The 26,048-nt window shown below is 63.4% G+C and overlaps 2 protein-coding genes across 4 annotated transcripts; one reads left to right on the forward strand and one right to left on the reverse strand.

The window, feature by feature from the left end:
- Positions 1-1,091: 1,091 nt before the first annotated feature.
- On the reverse strand, positions 1,092-2,168 carry SP6 (Sp6 transcription factor). Its single transcript, XM_062595601.1, has one exon. The coding sequence runs from the start codon at positions 2,157-2,159 to the stop codon at positions 1,092-1,094; it is 1,068 nt and encodes a 355-aa protein (XP_062451585.1). The 5' UTR covers positions 2,160-2,168.
- A 9,283-nt stretch (positions 2,169-11,451) lies between these two features.
- On the forward strand, positions 11,452-25,708 carry SP2 (Sp2 transcription factor). Of its 3 annotated transcripts, XM_062595599.1 has the most exons (8): positions 11,452-11,516; positions 14,545-14,709; positions 18,959-19,035; positions 19,631-20,584; positions 21,195-21,495; positions 23,671-23,845; positions 23,940-24,133; positions 24,594-25,708. In XM_062595599.1, the coding sequence occupies exons 3-8, from the start codon at positions 18,973-18,975 to the stop codon at positions 24,692-24,694; spliced, it is 1,788 nt and encodes a 595-aa protein (XP_062451583.1). In that variant the 5' UTR covers positions 11,452-11,516; positions 14,545-14,709; positions 18,959-18,972; the 3' UTR covers positions 24,695-25,708. The 3 variants fall into 3 exon arrangements, with proteins under 3 accessions (XP_062451583.1, XP_062451584.1, XP_062451582.1); XM_062595600.1 differs by lacking the exon at positions 18,959-19,035; XM_062595598.1 differs by lacking the exon at positions 14,545-14,709 and having other exon boundaries at positions 11,456-11,516.
- The last annotated feature ends 340 nt before the right edge of the window (positions 25,709-26,048 follow it).

The raw sequence follows: 26,048 nt of genomic DNA on the forward strand, positions 1-26,048 counted from the left end.
CCGCCCGGGGCCGCGGCGGGCGGTGGGCGTGGGAAAGCGGCGGGCGGGCGGGCGGCTTGGGCAACCTCGCCGAGGAGAGGCGCGCGGCTCGCCCGGCCGCGCAGCCCCCGCGCGCCCCCGGCCCCGCGGCGCCCTCGAGCAGAGCATCCCCCTCCCCGGCTCACGGTCGAGCGAGCGGCCGTTCTTTTGGCCTCTATCTAGGGCAAAAATGGGAGGGAGGATCCCCCACACACACCCCAAGCCCAGCAAAAGTGAACATGGGACCCCCCCCCAGGGCAGCCCCGTGGGTGCCGTGCTCCCCCCGGCACCCGAAACCCCACGGGTGGCCAAAGAGCCGCGTTGGGACACGGGGCCGAGCCGGGCCGCACGCCCCGGGGATGCTCGGGAGGGGGCCGGGGTGCTGGGCCCGGGGCGGCTGCGCCCCACGGGGGCTGGGGGGCAGTGGCCCTCTTTTTCCCAGCTCTCGGGTTTCTCTTTCCTTCTCCCTCACCATCCTCCCCTTTTGGGCTGGACGTGCCCAGGCAGCGCCTGCACCTTCGGAGGCGATTGATGTTGCTCCCAAACAGCTCCGCCGCCTGCCAGCAGCCTCCCGGGGAAAAAAAAAAAAAGAGAGAGAGATTTGGGAAGCCGGGGGAGGACGGGGGGGGGGGGGGGGGGAACCCGCGTGGCAGAGCGAGAGAGGGAGGGTGACAAGTGAAACCGCCCCGGGGCAGCGCCGGCTCCGCGGCGCCCTGCGGCACCGGGGCGTTTCGCAGGGACTGGGGCTACCTGGCCAGCCCAGTCCCTGCTGGGTCACCAGCAGGGCCCAAACTGGTGAGTGCAGATGGGGAGGGGGTCTGCACGGGGGTCCCCCCGCTGCTCCCCAATCCCGCTCCGGTCCTTCGACCCCCGAGGCGCCAGCAGTTCCCCGCCACAGCACGTCCCCCTCGGCCCCTTTGGAGACCAGCCCCAAAGAGGGTCCCCGGCCGCGTCCCCCCCCGGCACCCCGCACGGGGACCTCCCCACCTGCGGCGTCGGCAGCCTCCGGCTCCGGCATGGTGGCGGGGGGCGTCCCGGCGGGTGCCGGTGCCCAGCCGCGGGGCACCGGCGGCTCAGTTTGTGGGGGCGGCGCTGGCCCCCTCGGGCTCCCTCCGGCCCCCCTTGCCGGCCGCCGGGTCCCCCGCGCCCTTGGCCTCGGGCTCGCCTCCGTCCTTGGCCCCCTCGTGCGTCTTCATGTGCTTGCTGAGGTGGTCGCCGCGCATGAAGACCCGGCCGCACGCGGGGCAGCTGAACTTCTTGGTGCCCGTGTGGGTCTGGAGGTGTCTCTGCAGCTCGTCGGAGCGGGTGAAGCGCTTGCCGCAGAAGAGCCAGTTGCAGACGAAGGGCCGGTCGCCGCTGTGCCAGCGCAGGTGGGCTTTCAGGTGGGACGTCTTGGCGTACGCCTTGCCGCAGCCGGGGATGTGGCAGTTGTGCAGGTGCTTCCGCTTGGCGCCCTCGGGGCAGGGCCCCCCCCTCTCCGCCTCCTGGCAGTTGGGGCAGCGGCACGCCGCCTGCCCGGCGCCCCGCGGCACGGCGCGCCGCGCGCTCTTGGGCCGCCCGCCGCCCTCCGCCTCGGGGGGCCCCTCCAGCGCCTTGGCCCCCTCCGGCGCCAGGAGGTGCTGGGCCGGGGGCAGCAGATGGGCCGGGGGGCCGCAGAGCTGGGGGTCCCCCGCGCCGTAGCCCGCCAGCGCCGGCGGGAGCCCCGGCACCTGCAGCCCGCCCTGCCCGTGGGGCAGCTCCATCCAGCTGGCGCCGGCGTGCAGGTCCCACCAGTTGACACCACCGCCGCCGTCCTCGCCGCCGGCAGCGGTGCCGGGGGGCGGGGGCCGAAACCAGGGCTCGTAGGGATGCGCCATGTCCGGGGCCGCCTGCAGCAGCTTGGCGTAGGGGCCGGGGGCGGCAGGGCCGTCGGCGGGCAGCTCTAGCCGCGCGGGGCCATGGGGCTCGTAGGCGCCGGGGGCCGGGAAGCCGGCCTCGGGCCCCGCCAGCGGCAGCTCCGGCGGCGGCAGCGGGGAGGCGAAGTCGGCGCCCGGCGCGGCGCTGCCGGGGGGCTGCAGCGGCTGCAGGTCCAGGCGGCTCGGGGTGGCGCGGGGCGCGTCGGAGGGCTGGTTCCCGAGAGAGCCGCAGACAGCTGTGAGCATTGCCGAACGGCGGCGCGGGGCGGTGGCTCAGACAGACCTGCGGGGCCAAGGAGGGCCGGGAGGAAAGGGGAGGAAGAGCCATGAGAAGAGAGGGGTGCACGCGTCCTGCCCCCTGCCCCCCCGCCGGGGTCTCCTGTGGGGCTGAGCAAAACAGTGCAGCGGTGAGTTGGGTGCGATTCCCATCCTGACCCAAAGACTGGCGCAGGGCAGAGCTCCCCGCGTGGGGAAACTGAGGCACGCGGCGGTGTGCCAGCCCCACGGTGGACAGCGTGGCATCCTCATTGCCCATCGCCCCCCCTGCCCAGGGTTTGGGGGATGCTCCCATCCCTGGAGGGGGGTTATCTGCTCCGCGACACCCGGACCGGCCAGGCAGGGAGGCACGCCAGCCCCACAGGGACCCCACAGAGGCAACCCCCTGCCTGCCCCAGCGCAGACCCAGCGCCGGCGGGGTCTCACTCGCAGCCCCTCCGCAGCCGAGGGAAGGGGGCTGCGAAACCAGCCCGGCTGCAGCGGGGGCCGGCTGGCAGCAGGACGGGGGAGGGGGTCACCGGCAGCCCAGCACAACCCCCGCTGGGCTCGGCTCGGGGTCCACGCTGGCAGCGGCCACGCTCGGCCCCCCCAGGACGCGCGCAGGCTGCCGGGCGCCCGCTGCCTCGCCGGCATCGCCGCCGTGACTCACCGAGAGCTGTGCAAAAACCCCAATGGGGCCGGGCTCCACCCCGGTGTCGAAATCCACCTGCCGGGACCAGCTCCCGCCCCCCGACTTCCCACTGGCGCCGCGGCGGGGGGCCCCCGAGACCCCGTCCCCTCCCGCCGCTGCTGGCCCTGCCCAGCCCACGGTGCTGGGAGCAGCCTGGGCATGGAGCCACACTGGCCCACGCGGCCCCGCGGCCCAGCACCCGCCCGCGGGGCGACCAGTGCTGGTGCCCCCCGCGCCCAAGGGCCGGACCCCCAGAACCCCCCAGCACCCCCAGCCCGGAGGAGGAGAGCGTCTGCCCCTGCCGGATGGCACCGGGGAGGGCAGGGGGCCCCCAAGGAGAGGGGCAGGGGGGAGCCGGGGGCCTGGTCACTCCGGTGGGACCCTGTCTCCATCACTGAAGCACCCTCAGCCTCAAGCGGGGCCGCGGGCTGCCCTGGCGGCCGAACCGGTGTGGGCAGGATGAGCCAGCGGCTTCGGAAGGTTTTGGGGTGCTGCTCCCCAGGGTGGGCTCAGCTCTGCTCAGCCCCAGCCCCCAAGGGATTTCAGCACCCATTTCCCATGGGAATCAGGCGCCGTCCCAGCTCCGGCAGATGCCGGCTGGGGTGGCTGAGGGGTGGTCCTGCTCCTCAGACAGGGCAGGCTGCTTCCCCCACCGTGTCCGTGGCAGGGAGCGGGGGCCGGCGCCAGCACATCGCTCCCATGCAGCCACCCGGGGCTGGTCCTCAGCGCTGCTCTGGTGGGGCTCTGAACTCCCCACAGCCGACCTGCCTGCTCCCCAAGGATACCAGGTTGGGGACCCAAGTGCAGCCCCCGGCACGAGCCACCTGGGCCACCCCAGAGCCAAGGAGAGGGGACCAGGCAGGCGCGTGCCCCCCGGCACCCCCAAAGCGGGGAGCTGTGAGGAGAGAGGACCCGCGGTGGGTCCCCGGCTGATCCCGCCTGAGCGTGGCCACGCCGTCCCTGCTGCCGCTGCGGAGTCCGCGGTGGGCAACAGCTCTCCCGTGCACCGTGCTCCCAAACGTCCCGCTCGGCTCCGGCCGGGCAGAAAGCCCCAAAGCCCCGTGAATGCAGAGCCCCGGCCGCGCAGGGCACCTGCAGCCTTCCCCTAACGCTGTTGGTTAGCACCAACTCCGTTTTTTACTCCCTTTCCACATTCAGTCAAAACCCGTCGCAGCTGCTGAGCAGTCCCCGTAAAAAGGGGGAAAGAGGACAAAAACTCCAGCCGGAGCGCTGGACGGGAGCGCTCCGTTTGGTCCTTCCCCGCCAAGGACGCCTTCAGCCTGGCTGTCCCGGGAGCAAGGCAGCTCCCGGGGCGTTTTTCCATGCCGAAGGTTCCCGGGATGACGACAAAACGCCGGGGGGGGGCCGGAGCTGCCCCCTCCCTGGCCGGGCTGCACGACGCGCTGCCCATCTCACCGCGGGGAAACTGAGGCAGCAGCGGGCGAGGCGCCCCGTGAGTCACGGCGCAGGCCGGGCCGAGAGGCGCCCGGTGAGTCGCTCCGCCGCGGGCGCTGCGCGACCACCGCGGCCGGGGGCTCCGCGCCGCCCCGGGGCCCCGCTCGCCGGCTCGGCAGCGGCTCGGGTCCCCCCCGGAGCGGGGCGGCGGCGGCGGCGGGGACACCCGGCCTCGCGACTCGGAGCGGCCGCGAAACCTTCGGGGCTCGGGGGCCGGCGGACGCCGCGGCGGCGGCGTGCGAAGACCTGCCCGGGCCGGGGGGAGGCGGCGGCGAGCGGCGCCTCCGCGGCCGCTAGCGCCCGGGGTGGCCGCGACCGCGGCCCCGGGCCGGTGCCGGGGCCGGTGCCGGGGCCGGTGCCGGTGCCGCCCGTCGGAGGGGAGCGCCGCGGGGTACCTACGGGTCTAGCGGCGGCCGGCTCCCCGCGGCTCCGTCCTCATCGACGTGGCGGGCGGCGCTGCCTCCGCAGGGACCCCGCGGGACCCGGCTCCCCAGCGACGGGGCACCCACAGGGCCGGGCGAGCAGGAATGGCTGGGTCCCAGCCGCGCTCCGGGCTCTTCCCTCCCTCTCCCCCTTCCCAGCTCCACCCCCACCTGGCCCAGGTGATTTTAACCCTTGGAGGCAGAGCCGCTTGACAGCAGTCTCGTCCCTGTCTCGGGATCCGGCGCTTGAAAGCCGAGGGAGGGGACGGGAAGCTCGCAGCAGACACCGCAAACAGCGGGTAATTAAAGAAGAAAGAAGCAACCGCCTCGCTCCTGCGCCCGTGGCCGCCCTCCGCCTTCCGCCCGCCTGCGCCCGGCCGCCCCGCCGAGCCCCCGGGCAGGGGGACCCCGGCCCCGCCATGCTGCCCCCCAGCTGGGACCGCCGCGTGCCCGCCCCGGGGGGCTCAGCGCCTGCCGGGCCCCCCAGCGTCCTCGTGACACGGGACAAGCCATGGGCGCGCGAGCTCGGGGGTCAGGGCTGGAAATGGGGCGGGAGGGAGTGGGATGCTGGTGGGGGATCCCACGGTGACCCAGGTCTTTGGGGCAGCCCTAAAGCAGCTCGGAGGTCTCAGCTTGGCTTCGACCTCTGACCCTCCCAGCTCCTTCTGCCTGCGTCCAGGGAGCTTTGCCTGCTTGGCCAGGAGGGGAGAAGTGCCCGTGTGGGAACGCTGCAGCCAAACAACCCATTTTGCCACTTGGGAAACGTGTCCCCATTCCCGCAGCCGAAATTCCTGGGCCGGCGCAGGGCTGGCTTTCCCCGGACACCACTTTGCGCTCAGAAGTCGCAGCCCTGTGGGGAACGTCACGGCCCTGGAGAAAGCTCATCCCGCTCCGAAGCCCAGGTTCTCCCTTCCTGCCAGGAAGCCCAGGGTGCCTTGGCCAGCAGCAGGACCCCAGACGGTGGTGCTGAGCACCAGGTCCCCACCAGCCTCGTGGGGGCCCCAGTGTGTGCCCAGCACCAGCACCGGTACCAGGAGCTCCTTCAGCCAGGGGGAAGTGTGGGTTTTCATCATTGCGTGGATCCACTGGAGCGCGCGGGCACGAGGTGCAGCCGCCTCTGGGCTCAGGGACAGGGGCACCCGGGCGCAGTGTGGATGCACGGAGGCTGTGCAGACACACGGACGAGCTGCCCATAAGGGTCTGGGGCCTTCTTACGCTGCTGCAAAAGTGAGCAGGACCCGGGCAGGGAGCCGCTGGCTGCCAGAGGGGAGGATTCCCACTGTCGGAGGGGAGCAGGGACGCTTCGGCCCTCGGACGCCTGGGCCCTTTTGGGGCTGGCCGCCGTGACTCCCTGCCTGCCTCTCCAGCCTGCTTATCTGGGCCGTGAGGAGCTCTCCGGGGCAGGGAGCAGTTTGGGTGCTTTGCATGTACAGCTCCAGGCACCGGCCGCCCGGGGAGCCTGGTCCCTGTGGCAGGAGATGCCGGTCTGGATGCTTCCCGCTTCCCACCTCGCTCCGGTCCCCGTCTCCCACCTCGGCTGCTCTAGGAGGGAAGAGCCTTTTGCTGCACGTCATGCACACGACTGGGACGTGCAGCCTGGCTTTCCTGGCCCCACAAATTCCTGTGGCTGCTGGCTCTGGGGTTCATCCCGGTCTCCCCAGTGCTTCAGGGACTGGTGCTGCAGGGGGACAGGTGGGTCCTCAGCCTGGGGGTTCACAGGTGTTTGGGGAGGAGGAGGAGGAGCCGGGGGCGGAAGCCTGGGGGCTTGCCAAGTGCTGCCTGATCCCACAGGCCTGGGAAGTGCCCAGGACAGCTGTGTCCCTGTGATCCTGCGGGAAGGGGGAAGCTGTCGGCTGCCTCTGTGCCGGGTCCTGGGAGGCAGCGGTGGGGGCGGCAGGACCTGCCTGCATGGACGTGAGGAGCCAGAGCTGGGGAAAGGGCCCAGGCGTCCGAGCCCATCTTGTCCTCCGGGGCGGCGGGGGTGTCTGTGCCAGGCATTGAGAATGGCTCGGGATGAACTGGGAACACCAGTGGGGGCTGCGCGGGTACGTGCAGCAGGGGGTTGGGGGGCTCAGCAGTGTGGGGGCCTTTCCAGGACCAGCCGTGCAGAGCAAATTGTGCGCAGGCGGGAGGATTGCGGGGGGCACCTCCTCGCCGCGGAGCATCTGAAACCCCGGGCCGTGCCTTGAAATTACGGCTAATTACAGAGCCCATTTGCATGAATTACAAGGTGAGAAGCAGATGCCTCGAATCCCTCCCAAGTGCTTCAGCGGCCGGACGGGCTCCGGCTGCACGGCGCTGCGAGACGGGGCGCTGGGACCCCCGTGCGGGGCTGGCCCAGGGGCGTCCCCGCTGGGGCTGGGGCGAATGGGGCCAGCGTGGGGTGTGGGCCATGGCCGCGAGGCCCCACGGCATGTGGGGCTGGGGACCCCACTGCCCCGGGACCCTGCTGCGCCTGTGCTGCCAGCCTGCCCCCCAGCCGGGTCTGTCCTGGTGGTAACTAGGGGTGGGAGCACGGAGGGAGGGAGGGAGGGAGGGATGGAGGGATGGAGGAGGAGGGCAGAGGCCCCTCCTGGCCCGAGGGCAGAGCACTTCAGACGGCTCCTGGCTCTGGCCAGTGAAGGGCAATTTCCTCTGCTGTCATAAAACAAATTGGTGTGTGCGAGGGGAGCGGGGCCGGCTCGGCCCTGGGCGCACGCGCGTGTGCGCGAGCACGTGTGTGCACGCACGCGGCGCAGCCCGCCTGGCAGAGATATCTGCCGGGATTATCGCGAGGGCCCTCGCCCGCCCGCGGTCGCTGCCAGTTCACGGCGTGCCCCCGGGCAGCGTTTCTCACCGGCGGCAGCCGCTGCTGTCGGGACTCGACCTCTGCCACGGCGACGGCCTCCCCTGCCCTTTTCCGACCGAGCTGACAGCTCCGAATAATTCAAGCCCGGCTTTTAATTAACCTGGTGTAATCTCCCTGCCTACCTCTGCCCGGCTGGCTGGGCTGCCATTCCCCGCAGCGGCTGCCTGGCACCGGCCAGCAATGCCAGGACCGGGGGCTTTTCCCCCACGATGCCAAAACCCGGGACCCTTCTGGGTGCTGCGGTTTTGGGCGCTGGGGAGAGGAGCCCCGGCTGGGAGCGGGGGGCTCCGTGTGCCCAGCAGGGCCGGCTGCGGCATGGGTGCCGGGGTGCAGGGGGAGGCGCAGCCAAGCGCAGGAACAGGTTTGGTTCCCGGCCGGGATCAAAGGAAGCAGGAGCTGCCGGAGCCGCCGGAGCCAAGGGTGACGTCAGGGCCCCTGGGGCAGCGGTGACGGCACCGGGGCCCCGTTCCCCACTCGCCAAATTGCACCTTCGCCAGCTCGCAGCCCTGCGAGAGGCTCTGCAAACCACTTTCTAATTCTTCGAAGAAATCATTAAGAATGGGGTAATGATTCTGGTCGCGCGCCGAGATCGGCTGGCGGCTTCGGGAGCTGCCGTAATTGCCTCCACCGAGCACGAGCTCCGGCGCGCTTCCTGCACCTTATCGCCCGGGCAGCGCTCGCCCGGCCACGCTGCGGGAGCCGGCGCTGCGGCCCCGGGCGCCGAGGTGCCCCCGGGTGCTGGGGGGCCCCCGCTCCGGCGTCCCGGTGCCGGCCGGCGCAGGGCTCCCGGCACGGCACGGCTTTGCAGGCGGCCGTGTCGCCTGCGGTGCTGCACAGACACACGTCCTCGTGTCCGCACGCCAGCCTCGCCGGGCAGACCCGCGTCCCTGCGTCCCCACGTCCCTGACCCAGCCCTGCCGCACAGGCCTGGGTCCCTGCGCCCCCGTCTGAGCCTTATTGCACAGACCCAGGTCCCCCCGCACCCCCATCCCTGCGTCCCCTTCGCGGCCTCACAGCACGGACCCATGTCCCCCTGTCCCTGTGTCCCCCATCCCAGCCTCGCTGCACAGACCCATGTCCCCACGTCCCCACGGTGCCATCTCAGCCTTGTGCCTGCGGCAAAGCTGGGCACCGGGGGGGCCAGGGCCCTGGGACGGGAGGCCGAGCAGGCGGTGGCGGGGGCGACATCCGGGGGTGAAGAAGGGCTGCGGGTGCCCCTGGGTGTCCCCACACCTGATGCTGGCCCCCAGCTTGCGAAGCCCCCTTTCCCCAGGGAGCCTCCTCCCTCTGCTGGTGAAAAATAGGAGAATTTGCTATTTTGCAATAAAATGCATGGCAGGGAGGGGAGGAGAAACATCAGAGCAGCCGGGCGGCTGCAGACGGACACGCTCACCCCTGTGCCCCATGGCCTCCTCCCTGCTCTGGAGAGCAGCGAGGGACCCGGGCTCCCCATGGCCAGCGTGGGTCCCCCGGCCCCTCGGCCCGCGGGGTGGTCCGGGCACCATCCGCAGCCTCCCCCTCCGGCTGGGGGTCCCGGCCCCTCCCTAGGGCTGGAGCTCGTGTCTGCCAGCGTGTCCGCACTGCTGCAGCGCCAGGCTCGTATCCGGCGTCACTCCCCGCCTGGGGAAACTGAGGCAGGGGAAGGCAGGCCGGGACTCGCCCCGGCAGCCCGGGTGGGAGAGCCGGGAGCGGAGCTGAGGCAGCGCGGGTGAGCCCCAGGGCGCTGCTGCCTCCGTGGCCGGCACTGCCGGGAGCCCCCCGCGTGGCTGCCCCGCTCCGCTCCCTCCCCGCCTCCCGGCTGCGTGAGGAATCACTGGGGGAGCCCAGCCCCACGGCCCCCGGGATGTGGGAGCCCCCCCCGCCGCCGTGCACCAACGGCTGCGGCGTCGCCCCACTGCAAACAAGCCCCCCCCCAGGATGCCTGGGTCCCCTCCGCGGTGCACCAGGACCCGTCACGCTGGGGCAGCGCCCGGCCCTCCCTTTCCACCTGCTGCACCCGAGCACCCGCCTTCGCCCATCCCGCCGGAGCCCCGGCGAGGTCCCCGGGGTCTGGCAGAGCTCAGCATCCCTCTGGGTGCCCCCTCCTCCCCGCCACCGCGCGCAGCCGGGACCCCCGGGGCGCCTCGGGGGGCGCCGGGGCCGAGGAGGGGGTCGGAGGCACGCCGGTGCCAGGCGGTGAGTAAGCAGCGAGCATGAGGAGGGGAGGTAATTAAAAGGGAGGCACTCGCCACAGCAAGTTCCCACAAATGGAGGCCCCGGGGCCATAGACACCGCGCAACAAAGCACCGAGCAATTATTTGGCTCCAGTGGGAGGTGCTGGTCCCGTGGGGGCTGGAGCCAGCTGGGCACCCCGGGGCCCTGGCAGGCCTGGTATGGGGCGGGGGGGGGGGTCAGGGTGCAGGAGTCGCCAGGGGATCCCCCCCCCCCAGGCTGACTCCTTCCCCCCGGGGGCTCGGGAGCAGGAGGGGTCGGGGCTGGCAGTGCCGGGATGGCTGGGTGGGCGCACGTGGGTTGTGCCCAGGGGGCACCGACCCCTGCGGGGAGCCTGGAGACCCCAACCCCTTCCAGGCACCCCAAACCCTTCAAGGAGACCAGGGGCCTCGACCCCTGCGGGGGGCCTGGGTCTCTCCTCCCGGGTGCTGCCAGGACGCCGTCCCCGCGCTCCTCCCCGCCGGCTTTGCCCCTCGCCGCACCGCGGGCAAGGGGCGACCACGCTGCGGGGCCGCGCGCTCGCCCCCGGGCCGCGGGTCCGGAGGGGCCTGCCGGGCCCCGCGGCGTTCCCGCAGCTCGGCCGGCCGCGTCCGCGGGACGATTCACCTCCGTGGCCGGATAATGCCCGGCAATTAGCCGCCACACTCGCCCGGCGCGGCGTGAGCCGGTAATGAGAGACGCCGGGGCCACGCGGCGGGACGCGGGGCCGTGTCGGGAGCAGCGCGGCACCGGGGGCGGCAGCGCCGCCCCCTCCGCGGGCCCGGGCGCAGCCCTGCCGGCGGCTGCCTGCGTGGGGGCTGCGGAGGGGGGCCCCGCGGGTGGGCACCTGGCGCGTCTCTGCCCTCAGAAACACCGTTTTATCCCCGTCAGAGCCTCTCTGGACCGGGTGGGGGCCAACGGCCGCGGCCCCCGGCCCCATCGCTTTGGACCCGGGGCTTCCTCCACGCGCGGGAGCAGGGACACGACCCACGCGGGGGGCCGCGGCGCGGTGGGGCCCGCGGGGCCCGCCTCCCTCGAGGGCCCGGAGGCCGCGGGCGGCCCCGCGCCGTGGGATGCGTTACAGCCGCGCGGGCCGGGGGCGCCCACGCGGGACGCGCCGTGCGCCGCTCGCGGGGGGATCCCGGGGACTCCCCGCGCGGGGACCCCGTGGCGTCATCAGGCTCCCAACGTTCCAGAACCGCCCCCTGCCCCGCCGCTCCGCCAATCACAGCTGGAGCGGGGCCGCCTCGCTGTTCGCCTTGGTCAACCTCCCTGTCAATCAGACCTTCACTTCTGCCAATCACAAGGCTTATCCTGTATTTCTCCCGCCCACAAGGAAGTGCGCACCTCCTCCTCCCTTCCCGAACGCTTGTCAATCAATCAGCGACGGGCGACAGTCTGAGCTTGCTCTCATTAGCCAAGCGCGCTGTCAATCAGAGATTCTTCCCCCCATTGGGTCTCCGATTTCCGTCCGTCATCCCGGAGGCCCGCAACCATTGGCAGAATTGCCACTCCATCACCGGGCCCCATTGCTCAGCGGCGCTGTCCATCAAAAACACCAACCACAGCGGATTGGCCGGCGGTTGAGCATCCGCCCGCCGGTTGGCTAGGGTGCCGGTAAGCTGGGTGGGGATTGGCCGCGAGGCGGTGGGGGGGGGCGGGTCATTCAGGGCGGTGCCCGAGCGGCCTAGGAGGAGGAAGATGGCGCCGTGAGGGGGTCGGAGCCGCCGCCGCTCCGGCCGGTCCGTGCGGGCGCTCGGCGGGGCGGGCCGGGCCGGGGGGGCGGTGGCGCCGCGCCGGGGGCGGCCGGGAGGAGGAGGCGAGGGGACGGCGCGGCGGCGGCGCGGCCGGGGCCCGGAAGGGGCGTGCGGCCTCCGCGGCCCGCCCCGGCCCGCCCTCTCCGTGCGCCGGGCGGGCGGGCGGGCGGGCGGCGCTTCCGGGGCCCGGGAGGGGGCGGGCCCGCCGCCTCGGCCCGCCTCCCCGGGGACCCGCCGCCGCCAGGGGCGGGGCGGCCGCGGGGTACGCGGGGGGCCGGGGGGGCCCGCGGCGGCGGCCTCGGCGGGGGGGGGGGCAGCGGTACGTGGCGGCTGGGGGCGCCGGTGCCGGGGGGTCCCGGGCAGGGGCTGTCCCGGCCGGGGGGAGGGGGGGCCCGGGGCTGCTTTGGGGCCCCGGCCCTTGGCGGGGGGAGAGTACAGGAGCTGCCCGGGTTGCTGGGATGCCTCGTCCAAGGGTGCCCGGAGGTGCTCGGGGCTGGAGACGCCGTGCTGCGGGTGCCCAGGGATGCTCGGGGCTGGAGGCGCCCGTGCTGCAGGTGCCCAGGGATGCTCGGGGCTGGAGGCGCCCGTGCCGGGGGTATCTGTGGCTCTGCAGGGTGCCCCGGGCTGCTGGAGCCTGGGCAGGGGGTGCCCGTGCAGGGGAAGGGGTAGAGAGGTGCCGGCAAAGGGGTGCTGGGGCTGGGGGCGTTGTGCTGGCGCACAGGAGTGCGGAGGAGCCCGGAGCGAGTGCGGGTGGCCCGTGGCTGAGGGTGCGTGTGGGAAGCGCCCCGGGTTTGTGTGGAGGGGGATACAGGGGGTGCGTGGGGCTGGGGGGAGCGTGCCAGCACTATGAGCAGCGGGGGGCGGGGGTGCAGTCCAGCACGGGGTGCCGGGGGTATGTGGGGTGCATCCGGTGCTGACGTGTGTTGAAGAGGAGCCTAGAGACGGAGGGCAGGAGTTGTGTGGGGAAGGGCCTGGAGGAGGCCGGGGCATTTCAGCCCAACCTGTCCGGCCCTCTAAAGGGCCCTGGGACAAGGAGGGCACTTGGGCTTGTTCCAAGCCAGGCACCTTGCAGCAAGGGGGGCTGCAGGGCCAAGCTGCGGCCAGGCGACGCTGAGGGAGCTGCCGTCAGCCCTGGGGGTGCAGCAGGGCGAAATGGCCAAGGTGGTTCTCTCTTTGGTCCCTGGGGGATGTGAGATGCAACAGGATCTCGGCTGCTCGGGGAGCGAGAGATTGATGCTGCTGGAAGTTTCCACCTGGCCTCTCACTGCTCTGGGGGAGCTGCCGTTCAAGGGTGCCCTGTGATGTGTTTACTTTCAAGCCATTAAAATCTCTCTCTCTTTGGTGTGTGCAGAGTTAGGAGCTGCTCCCTCCTCCTTGAGGCTGGTCCTGCAGCGTGCAAGTGCATCCTTGGCAGCGCTGCTAGACAGATTTGCCTTATTTAAGCTAGTTCTCCCACTCTTAGTGCTTAAATGCAGTTGAAGTGCCAGGGAATTTCCCCTGGACATCAGAGAAGGAGAAAACAAACTCTAATTTTGTCAAGTGAATGGAACATGTGCATATCAGAGTGATCGGAGATAGATTTTGCCACAGTCTTTCTTATTAGAAGAGGTGGAGAAAGTGGTTAAAGAATCAATTCTGGAGTTTTCCCTTCAACTCTGAAATAATAGTGTTTTCCTCCTAGAGCAAGTTGTCAGATGTCTTATCATGAAAACAGCTCTTTCTCTGTGTTTTGGAGAATGCAGAAGGTTTTGTCCCCTTGAATTATTTTAACAGAGAATTAACAGCAACAAAAATCTTGGATGTTTTATTCTAAGACGTCGCTTGATTTCCTGCTGTTAGTATGTAAATATACAGGTGTTTCACTTCCTTTGTGTCTGACTCTTAAGATTTATAGGTCAATGTTGCTTATGGCTGTGAAAAACAAAGGAAACACTTGTCATTGGGGTGTTTTTTCCCTATTACTCTGCTTAGCTTGATAATCTTCAGTATCAGTTGCAGTTGCTGTGGTCATTCTTCGATTTTAGGGGACTCTGATTCATCTTTATGCTCAAAGTGCTAACTAAAACTGCAGTAACTTGATTGGATATGTCAATGGGTATAAACTGGACACTGAAAGTTAGATCAGTCCCTCTTGCAGTGCGTGATGTACCCACATGTTGCTTGCTGAGCTGAGTGCTGCTCGACAGCCCCTTGGTCCCTGTGCTGCTAGATCCAGGTCTGAGATATGTCTAGCCCTGCCCATCTTGAGAGGTCTCAAAAGTATAACTGGGCCCTGTTCCAGAGAAACGCCACCTGATAAATGAAAAGTATTTCTCCCTGCATTGATTTGTGGCTTTAGTAGTTATTTCTAATTTTCCTGAAGGAAGCTTCTGCTTTGCCACGCTTTGCCTCCGCTGAGAACAGGCTCATCTTACTCACAGCTCTGATTTGGTTTGGCCTTAGTCAGCTATAGCTAGAGGTGGAAAGGCTGCTTTGGGCCCTCTGCGTGTGTCTCTTAATGCTCCTCTTTCCACATTATGGTTTGCACACAGCCGTCATGAAGATGAGAAGGGTGTCTCAGGAACAGGGCACTAGCCTAAAACTGGAAGACCTGGATTCAGAGCCTGTGCCTCATCAGCACAGAGGCACAGTGTTTCCTGCGTCAGGGGAAGGGGGTTTGTGAGAGTAGGTAATTAAAGATAACAAGCATTTTGTGGTGATGGGACTTGAAATTACAATCTAAAATATACAAATTTGTCCAGAAGCTCCTGAAAGAGAGCTCTGTAGCTATGTGAGAGTGTCCGTGCTGCTCAAGCTGCAGAATGGGGATATTGGGTGGGTCCGTGGTTGTGAGTACTGGCAGGTATTTTGTGTCACCATTTTCCCTTCTGTCGTAGGCGCCTTCCACTGAGCTGGAAGTTGTAGATCCTTAAAGAGGATTGTCTGGCAGTGGAGCCAGGCAGCTCCCTGAGGAAGAAGGCTGGTTCTGATTAGGAAGAAAAGAAAACATCTCTTCCCTTTATATCTCTTGTAGAATATTGAAGATAATGGCACAGTTTCCAAAGTAAATAAATTCTTGTGAGAAGTGAAGGAGCCGCCTCTGAGCAAACCTACCAATCGTGCTGGTGTGAGCGCTCCAGCTGGCTGCTAGCAGGCGTTTCACCGGCTGGACATGGGGTCTCATAGGCTGGCGCGATTGGTAAGTTTTCTCCTCCTACAGCTTGATCATTCGAGTCCAGCCCTGTGCACTTTTTACGTGTGCCGTGAACTCACAACTGGCTTTGAGAGCTCCTCAAAGAGCCAGCAAGCAGAAGCCAGAGTATCTAGGTGGTTAGCTAGTTCGTGAGGCTGTCAGTTTGCATCTTCAGGGGCAGAAACAAGTCCTTGGTTATATTTGTTTGCATAACATGCTAAAAGAAACAGATCTCGAGCCAGAAATCTTTGAGATGTTGGTTGCCGTGCCCTTTTACAGGAGATGAAGAGAAGGGGTGAGGCGGCTGTTTCCACTCCCTAGTGAGATGGGTTTTATATGAAAATGGGCTTATGACAAGCAGAGAAAAAGTGGAAGAGGGTGGCCATAAAAAATGAGAATGAATGAATTTTGTGAGTCAGTGTTCTGTAATCATCTAAAGAGGCTGTTCTGCTCCATTTGGTGTTTGGCTGGGGGTTTACAGAGGGGCATACTGGACCTGAATTGCTGAGGAAGTTCTCCATGGGGTGAATAAATTTGTAGCTTAGGAATTACATTGCCTCTGTGGAGACAGGGCTTCTCCCCCAGTCAGCACCCTAATTTATTTGTATGGGCTAATGGGATCTCTGCTGATATGTCTCTCTCTTTTTGACCAGGTCAACATTGCTCTTATTTGTAGTCAGAGCTGTTAATCCTTAACAGTGTCCTAATTCTGCTGAAAGGGAGGGTGCAGCCCTGAAACTTGGGCAGCCGTACAAGCTCCTGGCTTTCTGGGAAGAGTGTGTCCTTTCATCCCAGGCCAGCTAGTCCGGTGCAAATGCCTGATGCTTTAGTCTCCAAGAGGTTGCCACAGTGAGTGAGTGAGAGTGGCTTAAAGGGAATGGATGCCCTTTTCTAAAAAAATGGTGCAAGTAATTTCCATGCAATGCTATCCCAGGCGCCGGGAACCCAGAGCTGACTCTTTCTGGGGATTTATGCGCTCGGTCACGGCAGGCTGTGAAAGAGCCTTCGCGTTGCCTTGAGAGAAGCTGGGAGTCTGCTGCCTAGTGGAGAACTGCCTGCCTTTGGGAAGCGGGCTCCTTGGTGACTTGGCCTGTGGCCCAATCTCTGTGTTTCTTAGCTGCTTTCTGTTTGGCGAAAGGCTTTGCGTTCCCAGGGAGGAGCTGTCTGTTTCTCTGATGACCCACATTATTTTTATAGAGCAGTTAGTGCCTACAGGACAGCCAGGGTGGCACAGGAGGGAGCTGAGGGCACTGACATTGCTGAAACTCTGGTTTTGTTAGCACTGATTGTATCTAAAACGTCTAAATAGCTTTTCTCCCAGCCGTAAGCTGCATTAAGATCTGATGACTGGCTCTTGCACTGGACAGAAGCGCATACAACTCCTGTGTTGTCCGTGCGTTGAATGAAACGCAGCACCGCTTTGTCCAGTGAAGCTGATGCACTTTTGATGCTGTTCGGTTAATTGATGTAGTTCGTTGTTTGCCTCGCTGGTGCAGCGGCGAGTGCTGTGCGCCGGCTCAGCCCCGTTGTGCCTGGCGCTGTGTGGACGTGCCGACCCTCCCTGTGTCTTCTGGTCTCTCCAGCGCCTCACGTATATGCTGCGGAGGGTATTGGAGACTCTTCTGGTGTTGTGTGACCACTGCGGTTTGGTGTGCGCGTCAAGGCTGAGTGTCTGCGCTGGGGGTGACTGTGCGGTGCCTAGGTGCATGCTGCTGCCCTACTTTCCCACCTTGCCTGCCCTGCTGAGCTCACCTTGGGTCGTGCAGTGGGCACCCTTCTCTTCTCCAGTTGCCCGTGCTTGTGTTCGCTCGCACCAGTGAACTGGATTGCAAAACTCCCAGCTCCCCTGTCAGCAAAGACCGGCCTCCTCCCAGGCGCGCGTCTAGCGCTCTCCGTGGGCTGCGCTTCAGCTCCTCTTTCTGGGCTGTCGGTGCTGCGGGCCTTGTCCTCGTGGGGCTGGAGGGTATTTTCACAGTGTGTTGGTACCCTGCGTGCATAAGAGAAGGGCTGTGTCTGTGCGTGTTCAGCTAGTTGAGCTAAACAGTGCATCCCACTCAGATCAGATATATGGGAGACAGCTCACAACCTTGGCCACGTTAGGCATTTACCACCTGTTAGCCAGCATCGTTTCAAAACAGGAGAAAATCCTCATTTTCTTAATACAGGTGTGCTTTTGACTGGGGCTCCTGCATTCACATGCTAGCAGTTAACCCTTCTTTAAGCAAAGTTCGAGTCTGCCTTGTCGAGGTTGTATGCTGGCTCTGATGACCTGCACCCAGCGTGTACCGATGCTGCCTGCCTTTGCTGAAAGTGATGCTGATGAGCCTTGGCCACAGTGAGCTCTGGAGCATGGAGCTTGCTCCCTTGATGCCTCTCTGCCTTTCTTAACTTTGAAACAATGCCTACATTTATTTTTTCCCCAAACATGTTCGTTCCACCATCCGTTTAACCCCTCTTCTTACCCCAGGCCTCCTGCAGCTCTCTCTGGGCAGGAGCATGAAGCTGTTGAACAGAGGCTTTACCTGTGCCAGATTTTCGTTCCACCTGTGTGGAACCCAGAAAACAGCCCTCTGCGGCAGTCCCAAGCGCAGCTTTTGCCTGGACCCCGCTGAGCGGCAAAAGGCCACTTGCTGAGCTTATGCAACAGTTATTGCTTTGGCTGGTACATTGTGTTATGTCGTATGAGGCTTCGTATCTTGGTCGTGCTCTGTCAGTGCTTCTCATCGCTCCTGCAGGCCAGGCATCTTTGTAAATACCGCAGCAGTCGCTTCCCGTCAGTTCACCAGAGCCGGGGCTGTATTTCAGAGATGCCTTAAGAAAACCCCCAAACATCCATATTCCTCAGATGGCCGTAATTCCCCGTTTGAAACCAGGACATTATCAGCAGTGGTAGTAAAGAAAGTTCGAGCTCAGACAAGTTCTCCCTGGCTCCTTGTCTAGGCAAATATTATGAAGCTATTGAGCCATACAGCAAATGCTAGATGGGGGTAGCTGGGGAATTTGCCAAAGGAAATGTCACGGATGAAATGTCTTTCTTGTCTAGCACAAAAGATTTAGCAAATTGTGAGGATTTAGGAGTCTCTCTCCCTGGCTTCACTGTATTAAGCCTTTAAAAAGAAATCATTCCAGCTGTCCTGGTGGCAGGCACAGCCTCATCCTCGGTATTTTTGCTTGGCAGTGTTCAGGGCAGTAGAAGTGATGAGCATCAGAGGTTGCAAACTTGCTCCACCTCCCCAAGGACAGTTGTGAACAAGAAGGCAGCGATTGCTCTGAAGGCAGTTAACTGCCCCCTTGTTGCAGCTCTTCCCTGGGATGCCCCCGCCCCAGCGCCGCCTCGCACCCGGCTCCTGCCCCGTAGCCCGCCTGGTTCTGCAGGAGCTACAGCCACTCGAGCCGGTTCCTCCCGGAGGCCTGGGGCATAGCTTCTCGGCTGTAATTCTGCCCTCGTCCTTTCTCTGAGTGTGTCTCCCCGGTGTGCAGTTCTGGTTCAAATGCTGTAGGCTCTGCAGCCTTGGCTCTGGCTCTTGTAGATGCCGCCTTTCCCTTCTGGGCCTTCCTGTGCTGCTGCTGCTCTTTCCTCCCTGCTCACCAGCAGCTTTTCTCAGCCTCCCCAGACCCTGCTGCCAGCGAGCTCCAGCAGCCTTTTATTCCCTGAAGTAACCTTTTAATTACATAACAACTTAGAAACATTCAGCACCAACAACATACCAAAATAATTGAAACAATGTTTTTGCAGCCTTAAAAAACATGATTCTGTACCAAAACTGTGTCTTCTAAAATTCCGAAAGTTAGAAAAACAAACGGCTAGGAGACAGTGTGGGCCGTGGCTGGAGCACGGCGCTGGGAGCGGGGAGGCAACCTCAGCCACTGCGCTGCCCGCGGCCCTGCAAGGCAGCGATGGTCTTTCTCTGCCCGGGAGGGCCACGGCTTCAACTCACCCCTGTACCGAAACACAGGCAGAGGGCTCCAGCCAGTTCCCCCTGGCCCTGTGGTCGGCTGCCTGCAGTAGCAGGCGGTTCCCTGTGGTGGCAAAGGTAAAAGGGTGTTTGAGAAGGTGATGAGATGGTGAGGTTCTTTGGCCCCTTCTTAAGCCCGTGCTGAAGGCACAGAGGTGAAGTTCAATGTTATAGCTGGTGCAGGGAGATACTGGGAAAGTCCCTTGGCATCCGGGCCGTGGGCTGGGCGCACTCAGGAGTTGCGGTCTCCGTTCTTGCTGCTGGTCTTACCCCTCCGTCTCTGTGCTTCCTCCTTGCAGATCAAGAGGACAGTATGGCTGCGACTGCCGCCGTCAGCCCCAGTGAATACCTGCAGCCTGCTGCCTCCGCGGCCCAGGTGAGCGCTGGGGCGTTGGCGAGCTCGTGGCTCCCCGCCATGGCAAGGCAGAGGGATGTGTTGCGAGGTGCAGAACTGCAAACAGCACATCATTTTGTTGGTAGCTCTGTGCCTTCTTTGCAGATCAGCTCTTCCTGCCTCCACCATAGCTGGCGTTGCTGTGTCAGGAGGAGAGGTGGCTGCAACACAAACTGGGGAGCTGTGCTCTGAATTTGTTCCCCGTCCTGATACTGGCTCTTTCTGAGGCTGTGGAGTGTTGTTTCTCCTCCTTGTGCTGCGTTTTCCTTAGGGACCTCTTGGGTTCCATTAGCAGCTGATACCAGAAGGGGGTCTCTGGATTAATATTAATATTATTATTAATAGTGAAACTCTCCAGGGTGTGTGTAATGCATGTAAATAGCAACATGCATAGCAGAGTGAGCTAAAGACACACGTGACGTGGGTAATTGTGTAGCTCTTTCAAGATGCGGTGCCTCATTGACGTGGACTGGATTACTTTTGGTAGGGTGCACCCTTTCCTTCACTGCCTTGAGTGCCAGATGTGTTTGGCATAAGCCCCTGTCTCTAACACCCTCATCTCCCCCTGGTTTCCTAGGACTCTCAGCCGTCTCCGCTAGCCCTCCTTGCAGCGACATGTAGCAAAATTGGTCCCCCAGCAGTGGAAGCCGCCGTGACTCCTCCTGCGCCTCCTCAACCAACACCTCGTAAACTCATCCCCATCAAACCTGCTCCGCTCCCTCTGGGCTCTGGAAAGAACAGCTTTGGGATCCTGTCATCAAAAGGGAACCTCTTCCAGATCCAGGGCTCTCAGGTTGGCACCTCCTACCCCGGAGGGCAGCTGGTTTTCGCCATTCAGAATCCAGCTGTGATCAACAAAGGGACCCGCTCATCTGCGAACATCCAGTACCAGGCAGTGCCTCAGATCCAGGCCACGGGAGGGCAGACCATCCAAGTCCAGCCCAACCTCACCAACCAAATCCAGATTATTCCAGGCACTAATCAAGCGATTCTCACCCCATCCTCTTCCTCTCACAAGCCTGTGCCAATCAAGCCAGCTCCGGCACAGAAGGGTGGAGCTTCGCCAGTGCAGGGCGCAAGCAACGTTGTCAAACTAACCAGCGGCAGCAACGTGACTCTTACTCTGCCTGTGAACAACCTGGTGAACGCTACTGAGTCTGGCACACAGGCTCAAATCATTGCAGAGAGCCCCTCGAAGCCCAGCAAAAAGCCTCGAAAGAAAGCCACGTCACCAGCCCAGCCCACCGCCATGGCTGTGGCTGAGCAAGTGGAGACGGTGTTAATAGAGACCACGGCAGAGAACATCATCCAGGCAGGGAACAACCTGCTCATCGTGCAGAGCCCGGGCTCTGGTCAGCCAGCGGTGGTGCAGCAAGTGCAGGTGGTGCAACCCAAGCAGGAGCCGCAGGTGGTGCAGATCCCGCAGCAGGCCCTGCGCGTTGTCCAGGCAGCCTCTGCCACACTCCCCACCGTCCCCCAAAAATCCAACCAGAACTTCCAGATACAGACGACAGAACCCACCCCCACCCAGGTACCGTGTCCTGAGCCCTCCCTCATCCTCAAGGTCCCTCCTCTACACTGTTCCACCTTCAATCCCTGACCTGAGTTTTAAAAAGCCTAGGGGTTTTGTGAGCTGCCAAAACCTGGCACCCAGTTTAGACAGCCCTCTGCAGTGGCTGTGTGGGTCCCCTGATGTCTAAGAAAGGTTAGGAATGTCACCATTCCCTCAGGAAGGTTTTAAGTCTCTCTCTTTTGCTGGCTGCCTGTTTTTCTAGGACTTGTAGGAATGCAGTGTCCTTGAAACCTCTGCTGTGCTTCCAGATCAGGTTGGGATTAGGCAGCTGGTTCGGAAGCTCTTGGGAAATGGCAGGAGGTGGGGGAGCAAGGCTCATGCTGCTGGACTGCATAATTGGCGTTGCTTTTGGAAACCTGGCTACAAGGGCAAAGCAGCCCTTTGCTGCTGTGCGAGGCCAGGACCTTTCTGCAGGAGGCCCGGTATTTTCAGATGCTTGGGCGACTTCTGCTTTTCTTTGGCTTGTTGCAGGCCCAGATTCTTGGGTTGCATAGGGAGGGCGACTGGTGCGATAGGAGATGTTTTCCCCTGGTGATGGTGACTGGTCTGATTCTTCTCTTACCATCAGGTCTACTTCAAAACGCCCTCGGGTGAGCTGCAGACAGTGCTGCTCCAGGAAGCCCCGGCCATGACGGTGGCTCCATCTGGGACCTCTTGCAGTAGCCCTGTGTCCCGCAGCTCCGGCGCAGCGGGCAGCAGCAAGAAACCAGCCATGCGCAAGGAGCGCCCTCTGCCAAAGATCGCCCCCGCTGGAGGCATCATCAGTTTGAACACAGCTCAGCTGGCAGCTGCAGCACAGGCCATGCAGACCATCAACATCAATGGCGTGCAAGTTCAGGGTGTGCCTGTCACCATCACCAACACCGGAGGTGGGCTGCACACCACTCTGTGGCTGGGCAGGCGGGCAGGATAGCAGGATGTGTGGGGGGCTCCCTGGTCCAGAGGACAGAAAGCCCCTGCTAGCTGCACTTTGCAGCTGGGATGTCGCTGCTTTACAAGCAGATCCATTGTAGCCTGCGGCTGAGTGCTGAATGCCATGGGTTTCTCTAGCTCCCTTTGCTCCAGGAGACCCAGAGTGTTTCTTAGGTATTCCTGGGGCTCTGCTGAGTCTTCCCAGGCCTGTCCTGGTAAGCTTTGTCAGCAAGGGTAGATAACAGAGACAGCTTACCTTCGGAGCATGGTCGTGCTGAGCTGCAGGACATCTCTGAGGGCAGAGAGGCCGAGGCTGTCCGAGGGCTCAGACTGGCTGTTTGCTCCTGAGCTCTGTGAGTGGGTGAAGGCTGAGCTACAGCCAGGCTGTGGAGTGAGACAGGTGTCTTTGGAGAGCGGGGACCCAGCTGGGCTGGGGGTACCATGCTCTGGTTCCCTTCTTCAGCTCTTCTGTGGGGAGCTCTGCTGCAAATCGTGCTGACACTAGCAGTGAGTCCTGCAGAGTTCAGCTCCAGGGCTGGGACATTTCTCCATGCACCTGCTGTGTTGCCAGGTGGATAAGGCTGCTGGTGGTGGGTTTCTGATAGTCAGGCCAGGAGCTGCCTTCACAGCCTCTGTGCTCCTCCAAGCTGTGTAAGAGCTAGCAAGGGATTGCTGTTTGCTCCAAGTGAACCTAGCCCTTCCCGCTTCTGTGGGACAAGTATGTCCCTTAAGCTCTCACAGAAAATAGCCAGACACAGCCCAAGGCCTGTGCTTGGGGCTGTTTGTGAGCCCCAGACAGCTCCTGTGCAGGGAACAGCACGTCTCTGCAGCTGCTCTATCCTCTCCTCCTGGCCCCAGCAAACCTCCCTTGTCCCCTGCTCGGTGATCCCCAGCCCACACCCAGTAGCATTTGCTGCAGGGAGCCAGGGGAAGGAAGTCACGTCTAAGGGAAGTTTGTCTGCTTTCTGATCCAGAAATACCTGCTGGTGTTCAGTGGTTTCTCTCTCAGCAAGAACCGGCAGGAGTCCCAGTGTGGTTTTGTAGTTGGAAGCTGTTCTTTCTTGCTTGACTAAACTATGTCAGCATAAAATCCAGGCTGGTGTGGTTTAGTGCTCCGCAGTGGGCTGCTGTCATTGCTGGGGTTGGTTTTAAAGGGATTTTTAATTGCTGCTTTGTGTGTAAACCTGGGACCTGCAATGAGTATTGGGGAGATGCTAGAGGCAGATGTTGCTGCTGCCTGCGCCATTCCCTGCAAGGTGCCACAAGGCTGGCTGGGGCCTTGCTTCACTCCTGGCCTGGGGGGGACCGGTAGGACCTGCTGGCTGCTGCTGCTGCTCTGTGAACGAAATGAATTGAGGCAGATCTCAGCCTGGTTTTATCTGGGATGCGGTCCACCGCCTGAGAGCATGTTTGGTAAAGAGTTGCCCAGACCCTGTGCTTAGTGCCTTTTCTCTCAGTGGAAGTGGAAGCACCTTTGCTCTGCCCCTGCCCACAATCCACAACTCCTTTGCAATGACCATTTCTCTGCCTGGCCATCAAGTCCCACTTGTCTTTCCCTGCTGCCCCCAGAGCAGCAATCCCGCTTGCTGACCCCCTCTTCTTCTTTCCAGCCCCCTTCTCGGCTGCCGGGTGCTGAGCAAGGCCCTGGCGTGGCCCTGGCTGCCGCGTCTGTGAGCGCCCAAGCGTGGAGCGGCCCTTAGGGTCCAGGGTAAGTCCCATTTTTTTGGTCAATATATTGCACGTTTTTTCAAAGTTTCTTTTTTGTTTCCTCTTTGGTCATTTCCCCACCCCGAAGGGTCGAACCGAAAACTTTGAAAAACCGCACAGTATATTCAGAAAAAAGGGACTTACTTGCCCTGCTTGGGGGCCAGCACGTGGCGAGGCAGAGGGGCCGTGGCAGTGCTGCATGTGGGGCAGGGGGTGATGAGACCTGAGGTGTCTGCCAGGGGTCAGTCCCACCCCGCGCTAGGGCCCTTTGGCAGCCACCTCCAAAGGGTTTTCAGCGGGAGCTGCACGAGGAGCATGGACAAACACGTACAGCCACAGCAGGCAGGGCGCCGCGCGGCCCTGCGGGAGCTGAGGCCTCCTCAGGGCCCTGGGCAGAGCCTCAACCCCCTCCTTTTCACCCTCAGGCCAGCAGCAGCTGACGGTGCAGAACGTGTCTGGCAATAACCTGACCATCAGCGGGCTGAGCCCGACCCAGATCCAGCTGCAGATGGAGCAAGCCCTGTCTGGAGAGATGCAGCCGGGGGAGAAGAGGCGGCGGATGGCGTGTACCTGCCCCAACTGCAAGGATGGGGAGAAGAGGTGAGCAGCGCGCGGCGGGGAGAGGGCAGGCCCCGCCGGCGGGCCCGGCCCTCCCCGAGGCTAACGCTTGCCCTGTTGCTTTGCCCCGCTGCAGGCCGGGGGACCAAGGGAAGAAGAAGCACATCTGCCACATCCCCGAGTGCGGGCGTACCTTCCGCAAGACCTCGCTGCTGCGCGCTCACGTGCGCTTGCACACGGGCGAGCGCCCCTTCGTCTGCAACTGGGTCTTCTGCGGGAAGCGCTTCACGCGCAGCGATGAGCTGCAGCGGCATGCCCGCACGCACACAGGTCTGCGGCCCCACGGGGCACGGCTCAGCACCGGCGCGCGGCCCCCTGCGTCCACCCTGGGCAGCCTCGGGGCTCAGTTTGCGCAAGGCCCTGCGCCTCGTAAGAGCCGAAGGGGCGTGCTGAGCCGAGGACTGGGATGAACTCGGGCCACTGCGATATTGTCCTTGCTGTTTGGCTGAGTTACTTGGGAGGGATTGGAAAGCAAGGGCGGGGGTCTGTGCTGCCTTTAGGTTGCTTCAGATGAAGGTAGTGATGGAGGTGTCGTGGAAGGGCCAGGGGGAGTGGCTGCAGAAAGCATCTGACACGGGCACGTCTCTGCAGCCCTGGGAGGTCCCCGCAGTTGTGACTGTGGTCGGTTAGGGGAATGCAGGGACGAAAGCGCGGCTGGGAAGCGTGGTGCTGCCCTCCGTGCCAGGCACACCAACTGTCCAGCCCTGACCGCTGCTGCTCTTCCCCGCAGGTGACAAGCGATTCGAGTGCGCGCAGTGCCAGAAACGCTTCATGCGGAGTGACCACCTGACGAAGCACTATAAAACCCACCTGGTCACCAAGAACTTGTAGGGCCGGCAGCTGCCCCGCGGCTCCCCGGCCGCGCAGACAGGCCCTGCGAGGGCCACCTGGGTGCCAGCCTGGGACTCCGCGGCCCTTGCAGCACTCCGGCGTCCCCGTGTCCCCGGAGAGGGGCTGTGCCCCTGCCAGCACAGCCCTCGGGAACGTCCTCCTTCCCTGCCGCCGCCGGGCCCCGACACAGGAGAAGCCCTTTCTGAAGGGCAAGAGGGGACGAACCTCCTTACGGACCCCCAGGGGCCGTGGGGCAGAGTGCCTGAGGGCGACCTCCGCAGAAAGGCCTGGCCGTGGCCCGAGCCGGCGAAACGTCCTCATGGGCACGCGGGAGTTGTGCACGGAGGCGACCAGGCGCTCGGGTGCGGACGGGCCAGGAGAGGCTCCACAGCACATTCCTACTTTATATTTAAAATCTATAAATAGCTATAAATATCTCTATATAAACCCCTTTGGAAGGTCCCTTTTTTCTATGGAGATCGTTGCCTTACGCTCCCTGCTCCTGATTATGAACACTGTGTATCGTGAGTGCTTTTTTAAAATCTTTATTTAATTGCTCCCTTTTAAGATGCTGCCCATCCCATTGCCCCTTTTCTCCTAACGTTTCTTTTCCAATAATGAAGAGTTTTTTGTTCTTTTTGTTTGTTTTCTCCAGTGATTTCTTTCTTTCCCCCTTTGTTTCCCAGTGATGTGGCATTTCCTTTTGAATCTTGGGACTTTAACCCCCCCTTCCTTCCCCGTGTGTTGCCCGCCATCCCCACTGTGTATAGTGTACATTGTATCATAGACTATATTGCTTTTGTGTTTACTACATGTTTAAAAACATATGGCTTGTTATTTTTGAGCTTTTAAATTAAACAAATCCACTTTATTTTTTAGTTGTAACTGCCCGAGGTTGTTTTCTGGATTACGTGACAGATCTGTTATACTTTATTATCTGTAAATCGCTGGCCACTATGGAGTCAGCCAAGAGTTTTTCCTGCTAAATAAATTTAGTCACCAGAGGCAAATCCAGTGCCGCCTGTGCTGCTGAGGGTCCTTTCTCCCGAGCGCCGTGTCCGCGGAGCAGCCGCGGGACGAGCGGAGGCTCCCGCACCAGAGCGAGGTGTGAGCTGGAGCCAGGCTGGCGCCAGGAGGCCCTGGCCCCACGCGGCCCGGGACAGGCTGGATGACCGCGGCCGGCGCAGCCCCGGTGCTGCCCCCGCGTCCCCCCAGCCCGCCTGCTCTCCCTCGGCTACTGCCGCCCAAAGGGCAGCGCCCCCCGGCCGGGCAGCCGGGCTCGGGGCCGAGCGTCCCCCGCGCAGCCACCATCGGGGCTGTCCTGGCTGCGGCCGCGGCGGGACGCACGCAGCGA

The sequence above is a fragment of the Rhea pennata genome, chromosome 26 (assembly GCF_028389875.1).
Source record: "Rhea pennata isolate bPtePen1 chromosome 26, bPtePen1.pri, whole genome shotgun sequence".
NCBI classification, from domain to species: domain Eukaryota; kingdom Metazoa; phylum Chordata; class Aves; order Rheiformes; family Rheidae; genus Rhea; species Rhea pennata.

Excerpts from the sequence above, each read along its gene's own strand:
- SP6 (XM_062595601.1), bottom strand. The coding sequence starts at position 2,159 with ATGCTCACAGCTGTCTGCGGCTCTCTCGGGAACCAGCCCTCCGACGCG.
- SP2 (XM_062595599.1), top strand. The coding sequence starts at position 18,973 with ATGGCTGCGACTGCCGCCGTCAGCCCCAGTGAATACCTGCAGCCTGCT. Across the intron at positions 19,036-19,630 it reads CTGCTGCCTCCGCGGCCCAG|GACTCTCAGCCGTCTCCGCT; the intron begins GTGAGCGCTGGG and ends CTGGTTTCCTAG. Across the intron at positions 23,846-23,939 it reads TGCAAGGATGGGGAGAAGAG|GCCGGGGGACCAAGGGAAGA; the intron begins GTGAGCAGCGCG and ends GCCCCGCTGCAG.